This window comes from Hypanus sabinus, chromosome 16 (assembly GCF_030144855.1).
Source record: "Hypanus sabinus isolate sHypSab1 chromosome 16, sHypSab1.hap1, whole genome shotgun sequence".
NCBI lineage: Eukaryota > Metazoa > Chordata > Chondrichthyes > Myliobatiformes > Dasyatidae > Hypanus > Hypanus sabinus.
Genome location: NC_082721.1, coordinates 84529250 through 84548425, shown reverse-complemented (window position 1 = coordinate 84548425; position 19176 = coordinate 84529250). Strand labels below are relative to the sequence as shown.

The 19176-nt window shown below is 40.7% G+C and overlaps 1 protein-coding gene across 2 annotated transcripts in view; it reads left to right on the top strand.

Annotated features, from left to right (window-relative positions):
* The window catches only part of dnmt1 (DNA (cytosine-5-)-methyltransferase 1), a 71743-nt gene that overhangs the window by 16157 nt on the left and 36410 nt on the right, over positions 1 to 19176 (top strand). For both annotated transcript variants that reach the window (XM_059992327.1, XM_059992329.1), the window contains exons 6-11: positions 7971 to 8049; positions 10787 to 10827; positions 12152 to 12212; positions 16839 to 16922; positions 17963 to 18075; positions 18349 to 18467. In XM_059992327.1, coding sequence (XP_059848310.1) covers positions 7971 to 8049; positions 10787 to 10827; positions 12152 to 12212; positions 16839 to 16922; positions 17963 to 18075; positions 18349 to 18467 — 497 coding nt within the window. The remainder of the gene's footprint in view (positions 1 to 7970; positions 8050 to 10786; positions 10828 to 12151; positions 12213 to 16838; positions 16923 to 17962; positions 18076 to 18348; positions 18468 to 19176) is intronic.

Sequence of the window (19176 nt, the reverse complement as noted above, 5' to 3'; positions counted from 1 at the left end):
TTCTGGCTGGCTGCCGGTTACCAGTGGAGTTCCACAGGGATTGGTGTTGGGACTGCTGCTTTTATGATGAATGTCAATGATTTGGACTATGGGATTAGTGGATTTGTGGCTAAATTTGCCAATTAACACAAAGGTAGGTGGAGGAGCGGGTACTGTTGAAACGGAGAGTCCGCAGAGAGACTTAGATAGTTTAGGGGAATGGGCAAGAAGTGGCAAATGAAATACAATGCTGGAAAGTGTATGGTCGTGCACTTTGGTGGAAGAAATAAACAGGCCGGCTATTATTTAGGTGGAGACAGAATTCAAAATGCAGAGATGCAAAGAGACTGGAGAGTTCTTGTGCAGGCTATCCTGAAGGTTAACCTCCAGGTAGAGTTGATGGTGGTGAAGGCGAATGCAATGTTGGCGTTCATTTCTAGGGGTATAGAATATAATACAAGAGCTGGGATGTGATTTTGAGGCTCTATAAGGCACTCCTGAGACCACACTTGGAGTAATGTGTGCAGTTTTGGGCTCCTTATTTTAGAAAGGATGTACTGACATTGGAGAGGGTTCAGAGAAGATTCATGGAAGTGATTCCAGGAATGAGAGGGTTACCATATGAGGAACATCTGGCAGCTGTTGGGCTGTATCCCCAGGAGTTCAGGAGAATGAGAGGAGGAGTCTCATAGAAACATTCCAGATGTTAAAAGACCTGACCAGATTAGATATGGCAAAGTTATTTCCCATGATAGGGGAGTCTAGGACAAGAGGGTACAACTTCAGGATTGATGGACATCCATTTAGAATAGAGATGCCGAGTTATTACTATAGTCAGAGGGTGGTAAATCTGCGGAATTTCTTGTCACGAGTGGCTGTGGAAGCCAAGTCATTGGGTGCATTTAAGGCAGAGCTGGATGGGTTCTTGATTAGGCAGGGGAGTGGGGATGACTGGATGAATTGGATCAGCCCACAATTGAATGGCAGAGCAGACTCGATGGGCCGATTGGCCTACTGCCCTATATCTTATGATCTAATAGGGTAACACAAGGAAAGAGTAAAGCTCAAGAGATTTGCTGACTGGGTTTTACTTGTCTGCAATTATGTAATCAATTTATTATTTTGTAATTATTGTCAGCTTTTGCTGTGAATCGCTGGGGGTTGGGAACTAAACTGAAGAGATGGAGGAAGAGGTGGTTGGCTCACAGATAGGGAAAGCTTGGAGACAGTGCAAGAGGGAGGATAGGCAGGTGATAGTGAAGGGACGCACACAGACTGATGATTTGAGATGTGTCTATTTTAATGCAAGGAGTTTTTGGAACAAAGCGGATGAGCTTAGAGCGTGGATCAGTACTTGGAGATATGATGTTGTAGCCATTCCAGAGACTTGGATGACTCAGAGGCAGGAATGATTCCTTCAAGTGCCAGGCTTTAGATGTTTCAGAAAGGACAGGGAGGGAGGCAAAAGAGGTGGAGTGTGGCACTGTTGATCAGAGATAGTGTCACAGCTGCAGAAGAGGAGGAAGACATGAAGGGATTGTCGACGAAGTCTTTGTGGGTGGAAGTTAGTAACAGGAAGGTGTCAGTAACTCTTGAGTGTTTTTCATAGACCACCCAATAGTAACATGGACATTGAGGAGCAGATAGGGAGATAGATTCTGGAAAGATGTAAGAATAACAGGGTTGTTGTGATGGGAGATTTTAATTTCCCAAATATCGATTGGCATGTCCCTAGAGCGAAGTGTTTTGATGGGGTGGAGTTTGTTAGGTGTGTTCAGGAAGGTTTCCTGACACAATATGTAGATAAGCCTACAAGAGGAGAGGCTGTACTTGATCTGGTATTGGGAAATGAACCTAGTTAATTCTCTCAGTGGGAGAGCATTTTGGAGATAATGATCACAATCATATCTCCTTTACTGTAGCTTTGGAGAGGAATAGGAACAGACTAGTTAGGAACGTGCTTAATTGGAGTAAGGGGAAATATGAGGCTATCAGGCAAGAACTTGGAAGCATAAATTGGGAACGGATGTTCTCAGGGAAATGTATGGTGCAAATGTTCAGGGATATTTGCATAGAGTTCTGTATAGGTACATTCCAATGAGACAGGGAAAGGATGGTAGGGTACAGGAACCATAGTGTACAAAGGCTATTGTAAATCTGGTCAAAAAGAGCTTAAGAAAGGTACGAAAAACTAGGTAATGATAGAGATTTAGAAGATTATAAGGTGAGCAGGAAGAAGCTTAAGAAAGAAATTAGAGCCAGAGCAAAGGGATAAGATTGAGAGAATAGGACCAATCAAGTGTGACAGTGGAAAAGTGTGTATGGAACCAGAGGCAATAGCGAAGGTACTTAATGAGTACTATGCTTAAATATTCACTATAGAAATGGATCTTGGCAATTGTAGAGATGACTTACAGCAGACTGAAAAGCTTGAGCATGTAAATATTAAGAAAGAGGATGTGCTGGAGCTTTTGGAAAGCATCAAGTTGGATAAGTCACCAGCACTGGACGAGATGTACCCCAGGCTACTTTGGGAAGTGAGGGAGGAGATTGCCGAGCCCCTGGCGATGATCTTTACATCATCAATGGTTCCGGAGGACTGGATGGTTGCAGATGTTGTTCAATTATTCAAGAAAGGGAGTAGAGATAACTGAGGAAATTATAGGCCAGTAAGTCTTAGTTCAATGGTTGATAGGTTGATGGAGAAGATCCTGAGAAGCAGGATTTATGAACATTTGGAGAGGCATAATATGATTAGGAATAGTCAGCATGGCTTTGTGAAAGGCAGGTCATGCCCTACGAGCCTGATTGAATTTTTTGAGGATGTGACTAAACACATTGATGAAGGTAGAGCAGTAGATGTAGTGTATATGGATTTCAGCAAGGCATTTGACAAGATACCCCATGCAAGGATTATTGAGAAAGTATAGAGACCTGGGATCCAAGGGGACATTGCTTTGTGGATCCAGAACTGACTTGCCTATAGAAGGCAAAGAGTGGTTGTATACGGGTTATATTCTGCATGGAGGTTGATCACCAGTCGGTCTCAGGGATCTGTTCTGTGACCCTTATTCTTTGTCATTTTTTATAAATGACCTGGATGAGGAAGTAGAGGGATGGGTTAGTAAGTTTGCTGATGACACAAAGGTTGGAGGTGTTGTGGATAGTGTGGAGGGCTGTCAGAGATTACAACGGGACATTGATAGGATGAAAAACTGGGCTGAAAAGTGGCAGATGGAGTTCAACCCCGATAAGTGTGAGGTGGTTCATTTTGGTCAGTCAAATATGATGACAGAATATAGTATTAATGGTAAGACTCTTGGCAGTGTGGAGGATCCCAGAACTTATGGGGTCCGAGTCCATAGGATATTCAAAGCAGCTGCGCAGGTTAACTCTGCTTTCTGAACCACATACAGTGCATTGGCCTTCATCAATCATGGGATTGAGTTTAGGAGCTCAGAGGTAATGTTGCAGTTATATAGGACCCTGGTCAGACCCCACTTGGAGTGCTGTGCTCAGTTCTGGTCACCTCACTACAGGAAGCATGTGGAAACCATAGAAAGGGTGCAGAGGAGATTTACAAAGATTTTGCCCGGATTGGGGAGCATGCCTTATGAGAATGGGTTGAGTGAACTTGGCCTTTTTTCCTTGGAGCGGCTGAAGACGAAGGTGACCTAATAGAGGTGTACAAGATGATGAGTGGCATTGATCATATGAATAGTTAGAGGCTTTTTCCCGGGGCTGAAATGGCTGGCACGAGAAGGCATAGTTTTAAGGTGCTGGGGAGTAGGTACAGAGGAGATGTCAGGGGTAAGTTTTTTACATAGAGTGGTGAGTGAATGGAATAGGCTGCTGACGACGGTGATGGAGGCCACTGCAATAGGGGCTTTTAAGAGACTCGTGGACAATCACATGAAGCTCAAAAATATAGGGCTATGGGTAAACCTAGGTAAATTCTAAGGTAAGAACATTTTCGGCACAGCTTTTTGGGCCAAAGGGCCTGTATTGTGCTGTAGGTTTATATGTTTCTGTGAAGATGTGGCTTTTGCAAGGGGGATCTTGTGCATGGTTTACTGATATAACCGTATAACAATTACAGCACGGAAACAGGCCATCTCGGCCCTTCTAGTCCGTGCCGAATGCTTACTCTCACTGAGTCCCACCTACCTGCACTCAGCCCATAATCCTCCATTCCTTTCCTGTCCATATACCTATCCCAATTTTTTTTTTAAATTACAAAATCAAACCTGCCTCTGCCTCTTCTACTGGAAGCTCATTCCACACAGCTACCAATCTCTGAGTAAAGAAATTCCCCCTTGTGTTACCCCTAAACTTTTGCCACTTAACTCTCAACTCATGTCCTCTTGTTTGAATCTCACCTACTCTCAATGGAAAAAGCCTATCCATGTCAACTCTACCTATCCCCCTCATAATTTTAAATACCTCTATCAAGACCCCCCTCAACCTTCTACACTCCAAAGAAAAAAGACCTAACCTATTCAACTTTTCTCTGTAACTTAGGTGCTGACACCAGGTAACATTCTAGTAAATCTCCTCTGTACTCTCTCTAATTTGTTGACATCTTTCCTATAATTTGGTGACCAGAACTGTACACAATACTCCAAATTCGGCCTTACCAATGCCTTGTACAATTTTAACATTACATCCCAACTCCCATACTCAATGCTCTGATTTATAAAGGCCAGAATACCAAAAGCTTTCTTCACCACCCTATCCACATGAGAGTCCACCTTCAGGGAACTACGCACCATTATTCCTAGACCACTCTGTTCTACTGCATTCCTCAATGCCCTACCTTTTACCATGTATGTCCTATTTTGATTATTCCTACCAAAATGTAGCACCTCACACTTATCAGCTTTAAACTCCATCTGCCATCTTTCAGCCCACTCATCCAACTGGCCTAAATCTCTCCGCAAGCTTTGAAAACCTACTTCATTACCCACAATGCCACCTATCTTAGTATCATCTGCATACTAATCCAATTTCCCACCCCATCATCCAGATCATTAATGTCTATGACAAACAACATTGGACTCAGAACAGATCCCTGAGGCCTCCAACCTGACGAACAGTCATCCACCATGATATATTGCATCTGGTTGTAAATGCAAGAGTCAGTAGGTTATGGGGATGACAGATCTATATACTACTAAAACTCTTATGTTCTATCTATCTGTTTGTGACCTCCAATTAGCACAAATGGTGCATTACAGCGGCACTTTTTTTGGCTAAGTCAACATAAGATGCGCTAACTTACAGAATGCAGGCAAAGTTCAGGGTTATCTATTGATATAAAATTGCTCTTTCGCCAAAATCAACAGCCCTGCTTTCATCTGAATGCTGATCCGCCATCATGAAAATCAGGACAAGACACCATGATGCATGCGCACGGCCAGCCCCAGCAGCAACACCACGCAGAGCAACAGGGCAGCTCTACTTCGATTCTCTCAATGGGTGCCCCAACGGGTCACCCCGTTGTCTAGTTAATAATAACATGTGGCTGCCAATTGACAAATATGAATGTGAAGATATTACTGGGATTGTTAATCTAGTTGTAGTTGATTGTAGAGTGCAAATGCTGATGCACCTTTCAAAGTGTTTTATTAAGTTTTCCAAAGTGTATTCTCTGCTAAACAATCATAATAACTGAATTGCCCCAAAATGAGCCAAGTAAAAACTGACTTTCAATCACTATCGATAAGTGATAGTTCGCCACGGTAATAAGTTATGAGGCCAAGTCACCTTGATCTCCGTCTCCAAGGCCAATGTTAGTCTGTCTTTAAAAAAGAGTGAACCCTTGCAAGGTAGAAGGTCCCGATGGAGTTACTAGTAAGGCTCTGAAAACCTGTGCCAACCAACTAGCGGGAGTATTCAAGGACATTTTCAACCTCTCATTGCTACGGGTGGAAGTTCCCACTTGCTTCAAAAAGGCAACAATTATACCAGTGCCTAAGAAGAATACTGTGGGCTGCCTTAATGACTATCACCCGGTAGCACTCACATCGACAATGATGAAATGCTTTGAGAGATTGGTCATGACTCGACTGAACTCCTCCTGCCTCAGCAAGGACCTGGACCCATTGCACTTTGCCTAATGCCGCAACAGGTCAACGACAGACTCCATCTCAATGGCTCTCCACATGGCTTTAGACCATCTCGACAACACAAACACCTACGTCAGGATGCTGTTCATTGACTCTAGCTCAGCATTTAATACCATCATTCCCACAATCCTGATTGAGAAATTGCACAACTGAGCCTCTGTACATCCCTCTGCAATTGGATCCTCGACTTCCCAACCACAGAGAACAGTCTGTGCGGATTGGTGATATATATACTCCTTGCTGACAATCGACATTGGCACACCTCAGAGATGTGTGCTTAACCCACTTCTCTAGTCTCTATATACACATGACTGTGTGCCTAGGCATAGCTCAAATACTATCTTTAAATTTGCTGATGATACAACCATTGTTGGTAGAATCGCAGGTGGTGACGAGAGGGCGTACAGGAGTGAGATATGCTGACTAGCGGAGTGGTGCTGCAGCAACAACCTGGCACTCAACGTCAGTAAGCCAGAAGAGCTGAATGTGGACTTCAGGAAGGGTAAGACGAAGAAACACATAGCAATCCTCATAAAGGGATCAGAAGTGGAGAGAGTGAGCAGCTTCAAGTTCCTGGGTGTCAAGATCTCTGAGGATCTAACCTGCTCCCAACATATTGATGTAGTCATAAAGAAGGCAAGACAGCGGCTACACTTTATTAGGAGTTTAAAGCGATTTAGCATCTCAACAAATAGACTCAAAAACTTCTGTAGTTGTACCATGGAGAGCATTCTGATAGGCTGCATCACTGGTATGGAGGGGCTACTGCACAGAACCGAAAGAAGCTGCAGAATTTTGTAAATCTAGTCAGCTCCATCTTGGGTACTAGCCTTCAAAGTACCCAGGACATCTTTAGGGAACGGTATCTCAGAAAGGTAACATTCATTATTAAGGACCTCCAGGACCCAGGGCATGCCCTTTTCTCACTGTTGCCGTCAGGTAGGAGGTACAGAAGCCTGAAGGCACACACTCAGCGATTCAGGGACAGCTTCTTCCCCTCTGCCATCCGATTCCTAAATGAACATTGAATCTTTGGATGCTACCTCACTTTTTTAAAAAATATACAGTATTTCTGTTTTTGCACTTTTTAAAAAATCTATTCAATATATGTAATTGATTTACTTGTTTATGATTATTATTTTTTTTTTATTATTTTCTATCTGCTAGATTATGTATTGCATTGGACTGCAGTTGCTAAGTTAACAAATTTTATGACGCATACTGGCTATAATAAACCTGATTCTGAGCTATCCAATTTTAGTAATGCCAGTCTGTTACCTGTACAAGAATTGGAATAAGTATAGTGCTACTGTGAGAATACTTGATGCTGTGCATGGAAACCTTCAAGAGCACCATGCTATGCTGGAAAGTGTCGGTGTTAGAAAAACATGATTACATTTAGTTCTAGTTAACCTTTAAGGAGGAAATCTGATTTTGGCATATTTAAAGTTACAGCGGTTGCCTATTAAGGGGCAATAGGATGAATTAATTGTTTCTGAGATGGCTCTTGTTACTGGGCTAAGTTAAATCATAAATTGAACACTACTGGTGAGAAATACTTAAATCATTTTAATAAGAATCTGAAATTTCACAAAGCTAGCATTAATACTAGTGTCTTTGAAGCTACCAGGTTATTTTTAAAACAATCTTGTTACCCAGTGCCCTTCAGGAAAGTTAATATCCTAGCCTGATGTAATATATACAACTCCAGGCCCATGTCCTGCTGAAATATCTTTGCAAGACACTCAGTTCAATGCCAGTTAAACTCAAGCCTATAAATCTATTCCATCAGCCAATGTGCAGAATGGATTACATAAATGGGAGATGTTCTAAACACGAGTTTTTGATATTGTTTTGTTCCAGAGCAAACAAACGCAAATCAGAGGACCTAAATGAAGTAGAATCAAAAAGTACTGCTGCAGACGAATGTGATAATGAGCAGGTAATGGTATTAAGTTTTACAAGCAAACCGATGTAAAATTTTCATTTTCCTTGCTTTTCCTCTTTCCTTTTACTTGCCCGTTGATGCTTGCTGGCAATCCATGTTGTAGTGTTACACTGAAAAGTGCTGAATGCCAGGGATGTTAGAGGAAAATCACACCCATCAAAGTTATTGCTAGTTGTTGTGGGGGGTCAGTCACTGAGCACAATTAACAGTTGAACCTGGCTACTGTCTGCATATAGACATGATTCAAAAGGGCTTGGTCTTTTGAATGTTACACCAACTGTTCCATTAATACTATTCCTTTGCTATTAGGGGGTGTAGGGTATAAGACCATAAGATATAGGGAGCAGAAGTAGGCTATTCGGCACATGGAGTCTGCTCTGCCATTCAATTATGGGCTGATCCAATTCTTCCAGTCATCCCCACTCGCCTGCTTTCACCCATACCTTTTGATGCCCAGGCTAATCAAGAACCTATCTATCTCTGCCTTAAATACACCCAGTGACTTGGCCTCCACAGCCGCATGTAGCAACAAATTCCACAGATTTACCACTCTCTGACTAAAGTAATTTCTCCACATCTCAGATCTAAATAGACGTCCTTCAGTACTGAAGTTGTACCCTCTTGTCCTGGACTCCCCTACCATGGAAAATAACTTTGCCATATCTAATCTGTGTTACGTATTCAGGCAACAATAAATATATGAGTAAGGCAAGGGTTTATATAACAAATAACACGTTTATTAAACACTGAAAACACACCCCCCAAAAGTAAACAAACACTAACGTAACCGGAAATCAGCTGCTGTGCGGCAGCTTAAACCGTTCTTAAAGCGATGTTGCAAAAACAGTTCTTTAAAGTAGTATTGCCTCAAGTTCAAAATGCTCACAGTCCATTTAAGGGAGAGGCTTTTTAAGACGATTTAAATTCTCTTTCACATCGTTTTGCTTCGATCCCCGACGTCGAACTTTTCTCACGAAGAATTTACGAAACGAAACGGCTTAAAGGCACTGACCTTTCCTTTATCACTGTCCTCAATCTTTTCTGCTATCCTGCAGAGATTAACATGAGAACAGTCAACGAATTCCTTCCGAATAAGGATCAAACAGGGTCGAACCCGTTTCACCGTCGTAAATCGATTCTCCTCGATCTTTAACTCCCAAACTCCGATCTTCACTCTCCACTGATTCTCAACTAGCAGTATTGTAAAGAAACTGCTGGCAATGACCTTTTAAACTTTAGGCATTAGATAAAACTTCATCTTTCAACTAAACTGCGTCATCACATTAAATCACGCAGTGGTATGAAGTCAACATGGCAAATCTAGCCATGATCTGCCCCTCCTCACAGGGTGGGGTCTTCCTTTTAAACCCTGTAAAAAAAAACCTGTCGCATGATCTCTACTGGTGGGAAAATGACATCACTCCACCATCACAAGACCATTACCTCAAGTCCAGTATAGCTTCAACCCCAGTCACGTGACAAGGGTACCACTGTCATCTGTCACGAGTACGTAACATCTGTCGCACAAGAATGTCTATTGCCATGGAATTTAGAAGGTGCTGAAAGAAGTACACATTTGGAATAAAAAGATTTTACTGCAATATCTAGTACCACAACTTCCATTTGGAAAACTTCGTAGATTTAGCTAGTGCTAGTCTAGGTAGACTTATTTTAAATTGAGAATGCTGACAGTCGAGGCTAATTAAGTTTGATAAAGAGGACACTGCAGCACATTGTTCAATATTTCATCAAGTCACTTCTGGCCCCTTTACATGTCAAACTAACTTTCCTGCAATGATTCAACAAGCTAGTCATCTGCTATAAAAAATTCCCATTAAAGTGTTGGCCTATTTGCCTGGTAACTTCTAGATGAGATTACATTTCATCTTTTATAATCAGAATTACCAGTTTTGTCACTCCATCAGCAACAAGCAGGATTTCCCAGTGGCTGACCATTTTAATTCTACTGCCCATTCTTATTCCGATACATCAATCCATGATCTCTACTGCCAAGAAGAGGCCACTCTCAGGTTAGGGGAGCAACACCTCATAATTCATCTGGTTAATCTCCAATCTGATGTAATGAACATCGATTTCTCTATTTTCTGGTCATTTCTGTCCCCTCCTATTTCTCTTTTTCCATTCCCCATACTGGCTCCCCTCTTGCCTTATCCTTGCCTGCCTGTCACCTCCCTCTGGTGCCCATCCTTCTTCCCCTTCTTAGATGCTGCACTGTCTTTGATAGGTATATGGACAGGAAAGGAGTGGAGGGTTATGGGCTGAGTGCGGGTAGGTGGGACTAGGTGAGATTAAGAGTTCGGCATGGACTAGGAGGGCCAAGATGGCCTGTTTCCGTGCTGTGATTGTTATATGGTCCTCTCCTATCAAGTTCCTTGGTCCTTTTTCCATCTATCAACTTCTCACTTTGTTTCCTTCCCTCCTCCTCACCAACCTACCTTCCCCCCTCACCTAGTTTCACCTATCTCATGCTAGCTTGATCTCCTTCCCCTGCCCCACCTTCTCATTCTAGCTTCTTCCCTCCTCCTTTCCAGTCCTGATGAAGTCAGCCTGAAACGTCAATTCTCTTCATTTCCATAGACGCTGCCTGAGTTCCTTCAGCATTTTGTATATGTTATTATAGTTTTAATACATTACATGTGAAAAATTGAAGTGCTCATCTGAAGATTTCTTGTTGAAGGTCTTACTGTTTTGGGGTGTTCTCCATTTTTAGGAGCAAGAGGAAAAGAAAGTAAAAGTTGAATCAGAACAAATGTGAGTGTCTTAGTTTTGTTTTTTTTTTCTCTATTTATACCAAATTTAGCAATGACTGTTATATTCACATGTTGTAAGGTGAAACAAAATGCTAGTCATCTGCCAAGAAACAGAATTTAATGTTTTATGTTGTTTACAATTCATCAGAGTTAGAAAAAGTTAGGGATAAAAGGTTTAAGGTTTTGAGAAATGCATCAGGCAGTGTAGGGAAAACATGGGAAGTTCTGTGGTAGATTAAATGGTAGGCTTTGAATGACAACAGTAAAGAAGAATAACACAAGCTATTTCTGGAAAGGCAGAGTAGGAGGAAATTTTTGTACCAGAAGGAAACAAAAACAGTGAATGCTGGAAGTGAGCTATAACTCAGGAATGCTGATTATCTATAGTTATTTATAATTGTTTCAATGTGAGTTTTAAAGTGGCTGTTTAGAAAGTGGCCTGGCTGGGAACAAGACATGAATAAATACTCGCGCTTCATGTAAGATCAGACAGAACTGTGTAATAAGGGATTAGGTCTGGGACTTTCCTCCTATAAGGGGTAGTAAGTAATTTTGATGATACGAGAATGATGTTTGGTGCACTTTATGCATTGTCAAGGGCCAATTTAGACTGCATTTTGAAATTATCTTTTGGAATTGTAAGCATAAGGGATAACCTAGGTGACAGACCAGCAAGATGCTTTGATGACAGAAAGGACCTTCTTGGTGGAACTGAGGGAACATTGCTGAGGAACTAAAGCCAGGTAGTTGGAATTTAAGAATAAAGGGTAGGCCATTTAGAATGGAGTTCAAGGAAAACTTTTTCACCCAGACAGTTGTGGATCTGTGGAATGCTCTGCCTCAGAAGGCAGTGGAGGCCAATTCTCTGGATGCTTTCAAGAAAGAGTTAGATAGAGCTCTTAAAGATAGTGGAGTCAAGGGATATGGGGAGAAGGCAGAAACGGGGTACTGATTGTGGATGATCAGCCATTATCACAGTGAATGATGGTGCTGGCTCAAAGGGCCGAATGGCCTATTCCTGCACCTATTGTCTATGTCTATTGAAATTTAAAGTTTTTTCCGAAACAACGGACAGAAGGGTGAGGAAAGTATGATTCAGGTGAGAATACTGGAGTAGAGAGCAGTAATATGAGTCCAATTTGAAAGCAATTGCCCTGATGTCGTGGATCTCTTGTAGTCGAGAAAGAAAAGTATGCAGGTTAAGTTATAAGTAACCCATCTTCAAATAATATTTTATCTCTGCTGTAAAAGGGATGAAAATTGTATTCATGATGGTGGGAAATGCTGCCTCATCACAGGAGCATGAACGAGTATTTATTTTACAGGCTATTTAGTGGGATTGAGGCTACCTCTGACTGCAAACCCAAAAGCGAACAAACTCCCAAGGTGAGTAGGATCAAAGATGGGTTTAGTACCTGGGGGGGGGAAGGGCTTTCAGTCAAATACATTACATTTTAGGATAAGGTAAACATAGAAAACCTGCAGCACAATACAGGCCTTTTGGCCTACAAAGCTGTGCTGAACATGTCCTTAACTTAGAAATTACCTAGAGCTACCCTTAACCCTCTATTTTTCTAAGTTCCATGTACTATCCAGGAATCTCTTAAAAGACCCTATCGTTTCCGCGTCCACCACCATCGACGGCAGCCCATTCCACACACTCACCCTTCTCTGTGCTTTTAAAAAAAACTTTTTTAAGTCCTCAGTACCTACTTCCAAGCACATTAAAAGTGTGCCCTCTCGTGCTAGCCATTTCAGCTCTGGGGAAAAAGCCTTTGACTATCCACAGGATCAATGCCTCTCATCTCATACATCTCTATCAGGTCACCTCTCATCCTCCATCACTCCAAGAAGAAAAGGCTGAGTTCACACAGCCTATTCTCATACAGTATGCTCCCCAATCCAGGCAATGTCCTTGTAAATCTCCTCTGCACCCTTTCTATGGTTTCCATGTCCTTCCTGTAGTGAGGTGATCAGAACTGAGCATAGTGGAGTTTGACCAGGGTCCTACATAGCTGCAACATTACCTCTCGTAAAGCTCAATAATTTAAACAAGTGTTTCATCTGAAATTAGTACTATATCAGAAGAATCTAATTGTTTCTGATATTTTCATAGAGACAGGAGACAGTTCAGTTTCATAAACCTGTTTTTCTGATCAATAAGATTATGGCTATCTCTGATCTCTGACCTGGTTCCTTAAACTTGCCACTTCTCCAACCTCCTTTAAAAAGAGAATTTAGGAAACATAGGTGTATGAAATTAGGCCACAAACAAAGATTTTTAAATAGACGATCACCTAGGGTCATATTATTTGGGAAAATCTTCCAACTTTAATCAGCTTTTTGCTTCCTGAAGGGTTATCTTTGCTCCTAATAAAAACTTTGAATGTGTAGAAAAACTGAACTCAAACGGTGTAATGATTACAGTCGGCCCTCCTTATCCACGAATTCCTCATGTGCGAATTCAACCAATCGCGAAAACCGGGAAGTGTCCTTCCAGCACTTGTTGTTCAAGCATGTACAGACTTTTTTTCTTGACGTTGTTCCCTAAACAATGTAGTATAACAACTATTTACATAGCATTTACATTGTATTAGGTATTATAAGTAATATAGAGATGATTTAAAGTATACGGGAGGATGTGCGTGGGTTATTGTGGATTGGGATTGAAAAAATCGGAAGTTCTCTTACTAAGTCGGAACAGGTACATCTGGTATTATCTAGCGTCAGTTAGTCAAACATTTGTCTTAGTATATATTTTACCTTTCTATGCATATAAAACACTTGAGAACGTATGTTTCAGCACCAGGCTCGGGAACAGAAGTTCCCAAGTTCGATCCAGTGACAGACCGCTCCCGAGGGTGCTCTCCACTATGCCGGGTTGATGTGGAGCATCAAAAACTCAAAACCCCAAAACCCAATAATTAAACCACTGCGTTGCTTAGTAATAATTGTAGCTTTCACAGTGGCAGGGCCTTTCTCACTTTATCCTTTAAATTGTTCCGATCATTGACCAACGTAGCCTGAAGTTTTTACAATGACCGATGGTGTTTCACCTCTTTCCGATTGCTTTATTATTTCCACTTTATTTTCAATCGTGATCGTGGTTATTTTCGTGAACAGAAGCACTGCAGATTCAGAGCTCTGACGCTGGGTCCTAATGTCCACCGCACTGAGACAGGTTAAATAAGTTCTGGGGTTCCGCTGCAAACTTAGTGCACTTTTTATGCAGTTGTTTTATTGTGTTGAGGGGCTGCAATAACTATTTACAGGTAATAAATAACATTTGCATGTCCGCACCCATGTTACAATATCAGCAGCACAGCAGAACCAATTTTTGTCTTTGAAAATATGTCTTCAAATAGTTTTTTTTGTTGTCTGCTATGCATTTGATAGTGGATTAGGATTTAGCATTTAGGGTTCAGAAATACTAATTCAAATCTGAAATCAGGGTCTTAAATCTAAACTAAAGAAATTGGAAAAATATGAAGTGCATTTGAGGTGCATTGGAATACTATAAAATGTGGCTAATGCCAAATGAATTAATGCATAGTTTACATTGAATATTTATTATTTTTATAGGCATAAAACCCCAGTCATGTAAGTCTAGCTGTGGCAGACAAGATAAGTTAATGGTAGCAGATCAAAGGAAAATCTTTAACCATTGCTAAAATAAGCTGCAAGCTTATGAATTGGGAGAAGTTCAAATTTCAAAGGAGGACCAAAGTATTTGATAAGGGGAAAAAAAGAAAATGTATAGCAAGAAATATTAAAAACATGTAATTGCTTTTATAAGTTCATGAAAAGGATATTAAAAAGTTAGGAAAGAGGCGCCCTATGCAAGCTTTGCCCTTGAGGAAGAACCCATAGAAAGCCTGTTGGAAAACTGCAGGTTTGGTGTGACTGTGCAGCTGAATGAATTTTTTTAAAGTATTAGAGAACACAAAGCTAACAATTCCCAAGGTTTTGCAAAAGCTACGTTTATAAAAGTCAAGTTTGAACAGATCTGCTATTTTGAGGTTGTAATTAATAGGATAGATAAAGGGGAAGCAGAAGAATACCTTATAATTGAACTTTTGTAATGTCTTCAAGAGGTGCTTATTAAACTAGAGCATGTAGAATCGTACATGAAATGTACAGATATGGACTGAGGAGTTGTTAGTGGGAAAATTTGAAATAAGTATGCCAATTTTAGGTTGTATAGGAAATCGAAGCAGAATTCCACCTCATGACTTCCATTCAGTAGGGTCATTGTTGATCTTCTACCTCGGTGCTTCTTCCAATTGACTTCAGTTCCCTTCTTAAGAAAAAATTGATTTGCGACTCCATGGCACCTGTTAGATAGGAACTTCCAATGAATCACTGCCTCTTGACACAGTGAACCTTTGGAAGCTATAAAGCCTAATTTTTTTGAGAGTGTATCCTAGTCAAGGGATACGTTATCTCTGCATCTACCTTGAAAAGATGAGAAGAATTTTGAAAATTTCATTGAGATTGTCCTCCTAAACGAAAGCCTGCTATTCCAAGAATCAGTAAAGTGAACTTTTGCTGCAGATCAACAATTGCAGATGTATCCTTCAGTCTCAACCAGACGAGCACAATAATTTTAAGTATGGTGTTGTTACCCTCTGTATCAAAACATGAAATAAATCCCCTTGCAGAACAAGGCCTGCATATTTTTTGCCCTCCTAACTGTTGTACTTGCAAGTTTATTTTCAGTAGCTGTGTGTACAAAGATCTAGTTTATTAGGCCTCTTTTGGTTAGGGCCAACAATGGATGTTGTGTCCTAGCTGTCTAGATAGGCAAGGCAGGGCAGTACAATATGTCCCATGTAGCAAGTTCCCTCTCTGTATGTATCTGATGAAGCCAATGTAAGGGCAGAGACCGATACGGTTTGGCACCAGCAGTGACACAGGAGCTGCCAGTCAGCATTGAACTCAATGTAGGACTGCTTTGGGGACTCGCTCCAGATTTTCCCCTCTGGGTTTACTCCTGAAGCCTTCTCCATGAGTGGGTATAGCTGTTAGGCAACGGAGGTTTAGATCACATCTTTCCTTCTAGGTGAGCTGCCAACCACAGCTGATGTGTGAAGCAACTGGTTTTAAGGTGCCAGCCTTTGCCCCTTCTTCTGTCGGTACAGAAGGTTCCACTGGGCTTAGTAGCTAAGCCACACGCGAAGGCAAGGAGCTGGACTTGATTGTAGAGGCTATTGAGTCGCATGTCATTGGGTGCTTTTAATAGGTAGTGGGAGCTTGTCCCCACTACCACTCCCAGCTATAACAACCTGAAGGAATAAAGATCTATTAATCTCTATTAAATGGACTAGCCGATTTTTCCAGATTATTAGTGTTATTCTATCAATATTCTAATACATTTTGTAATTTTAAAGATTTTACATGTTAAGTTTTCGGTTCGTTCAGTAAATTTAAAGGGAATGCAGGAAACAGTTAAGTTTCTAGATAGTGTGGCCAACAGAACCACAAATGAATGGGATGGGGCCCTGCTGAATGGAAATTGAACTGTTACCTGATAAACTGAATCATAGGATTTCTGAATAGTCGGGTAGTGGATTATCGTGTTCAACTTTTTCCTGGTGCCTTTGAAAACCAGCACCATATGGAATATATACAAAATGTAGGTTGATAGATTTTTGCATAAAGTACTTCCTCTCATTTTATGAATGGTTTCACTAATGTCATTAACACATTAGGTTGCATCTGCAGTTTCTGTTGTTAAAAACAAATAGGAAGCCGCATTCCATGCATAGAAATGAAATGTACTGAAATATCAATAATGTGCTTTACCTAGTCATTTCAAATAATGACATTTTGCTTTAGAAATGTGTGTATCTATTTCGTAAAGTGAGGCAGGGCTGGGTTAATGGAAATGAGGTGTGTGAAATTATGCTGAGGTGAAGGGCTAGCTGTGAAGTTGTTGAATGACACAACAGCAAGGGGCTGAGGGGACTACTTCTGCTGTTATTTCTAAGTTCTCACTCCCTGTTTTTGCAGACACCACCTCCCAAGTGCACAGATTGCAAGCAGCTCTTGGATGATGCAGATCTTAAATACTTCCAGGGGGATCCTGATGATGCTGTGAGTAATATGTATCTGTTGTATTTGATCCCCAAATATCAAGGGAATGTTCTGCTCTGGGAGGACCATTGTCTGATGTCCACATGCAGTTGTTTTCTGTTACTCTAATAAGAAAGTGATCTGTTTGAGATGAATAACCTTATTTGAAAGCAATAGAGAAGTACTTGAACTGTCTTTGTTCAATGTCATTATCTCTAGCCTATTGCTGATAACACATAGGGGGTGGGGGGAACAGAATTGAGACCTTTTGAGTCTGTGAAGCTGTTTGCTTATATCAGGGTTGATTTGAATCTGGTGAAGTGGAGATGTGCTGTTCCATGATACGTGAGGTTGAGGCAGAGCAACTTGCATTTCATTTTACTCTGCAGTATCTATTGATAATCTTTCCATGCCATTAATTTCTATAAACTTGACTATTCCAATGAATGTCTTGTGACTCTGCACAATTTTAGCATAATTCTAACCTATTGATCATGTTCAGTTTTGCACAATGACCCCCAGATCTTTATGCTCATTGACCCCCACAGGTTGCTTGGGCAGAGCCTTGATCTTTCCCATGCCTCACTAACTTGCCTAATTATTCTTGATTCTTGATAATCAATGAACTTCATTACTATACTGGTGATAGTGCCCTTAGCTGCTAAGGCTTTTGGTCCTGGGATTCTATCTACAAATAACTTTGCTCCTCCCACCTCCTCTCTTTTTCAATCACTGCTCTTTACATGTCACTGGTCAAAAAAAACATTTGGTCATCTACCTTTGTCCTCTTTGTGATTTAGACATTATAGAACACTGCAGTGCTAAAAGTGCTCCAGGAATATGTTATAACATGTTAAGAAGTAGGAAGAAACCATAAGTAGTGCTTTTGGGATTGAAGAAGGCTGCTGCTTACAAGATTCTTGTGTGTGGCCACTAGTATGTAATATTTGAAAAAGTGCTTCAGAGTTGGTTGGTTCTCTGAACTGTTTGGATGGTGGTAAATTTCCAGTGCATTAATTGGAAATAAATTAATGCCATACAAAATCTTATTGATTCAACAGTTGGAAGAACCCGAGATGTTGACTAATGAGCGTTTGTCACTGTTTGAAGGAACAAACGATGAAGGTTTTGAAAGTTATGATGACTTGCCTCAACATAAAGTTACTTTCTTCAGGTCAGTAAGGGTAATAGTGATGATATCAGATCACCCAGTAGTGTAACCTCAGATCACTTTGTGGCTTAATTTCACTGGGGCGAAATTGTTTTATAATTTGAAACAGCATAGCTAATGCATATACAATGAAGTAATATTTGATTTATAGATCAGTAGCACAAGGAAGACCAATGAATTATATTCATTGGAAAAAAGTTTTTTTAAGTTTACACTTTCATTTCATCTTTGTAATAAGATGTTAATTGTTTTTTTTAATCACTATTGTCTTTTCAGTATTTATGATCGGAAAGGCCACTTGTGTCCTTTTGATACTGGCTTGATCGAAAAGAATGTGGAGTTGTACTTCAGTGGTGTTGTAAAGCCAATCTATGATGATAACCCTAGCCTGGATGGTGAGTGAGTTTCCTTTCAGATGCCTGACCCATTGATGCTTTATACAATATGGACTTGCTCCAAGTACTTCAGCCCCAATGCAAGGAATAAGTTTATCTTTTAATGCTGAATTAGTTAGCAAATGTACTTCTAGAATGGGCCTACTTAGTTACCACCATGTCATTTAAAAGGCAAATTTTGATGTGAATTCCTCCTTATGTGTAATGTGTTGCTATCAAGTACATTTCCTTATCTCACTTTGTTCTGGGCTTTTATCTTGTTTTGTAATTGGTAAGATATGGTTTAAAACTTCATTCTAATAGCTCTTAAGTAATGAGCTTTTTGCCATATGAGTTTTTGTTGTGCAGACACTCTGACAGTAATGATAGCTTGTTACAACTTGAGGACCGTTAATAGTTAATTACCTTGCTGTGGTCTGAAGTTGAATACAGGCAAAAATCTTAATCAAAATCTTGTTTTCTTCCCAATGTGATTTGTTGAATCAGATGGATTTTAATTACAATCCAGCTTTTACCATGTCTGGTAAAAGACAATCCTCTGGATTGTGTGTGTGTGCCCTTAACTCCTGGTGGAGTTGTTGGGGCGCCGTCATGACAAGCTTTTTCTTTGCACCGATCTTTTTGGTGATTGCTCATTGTACGGTGTGTCTTGGGCGGAGCCCATCCCTCTCCAGGTTTTTTTTTTACAAGGTCAAGTTGCTAGCTTGAC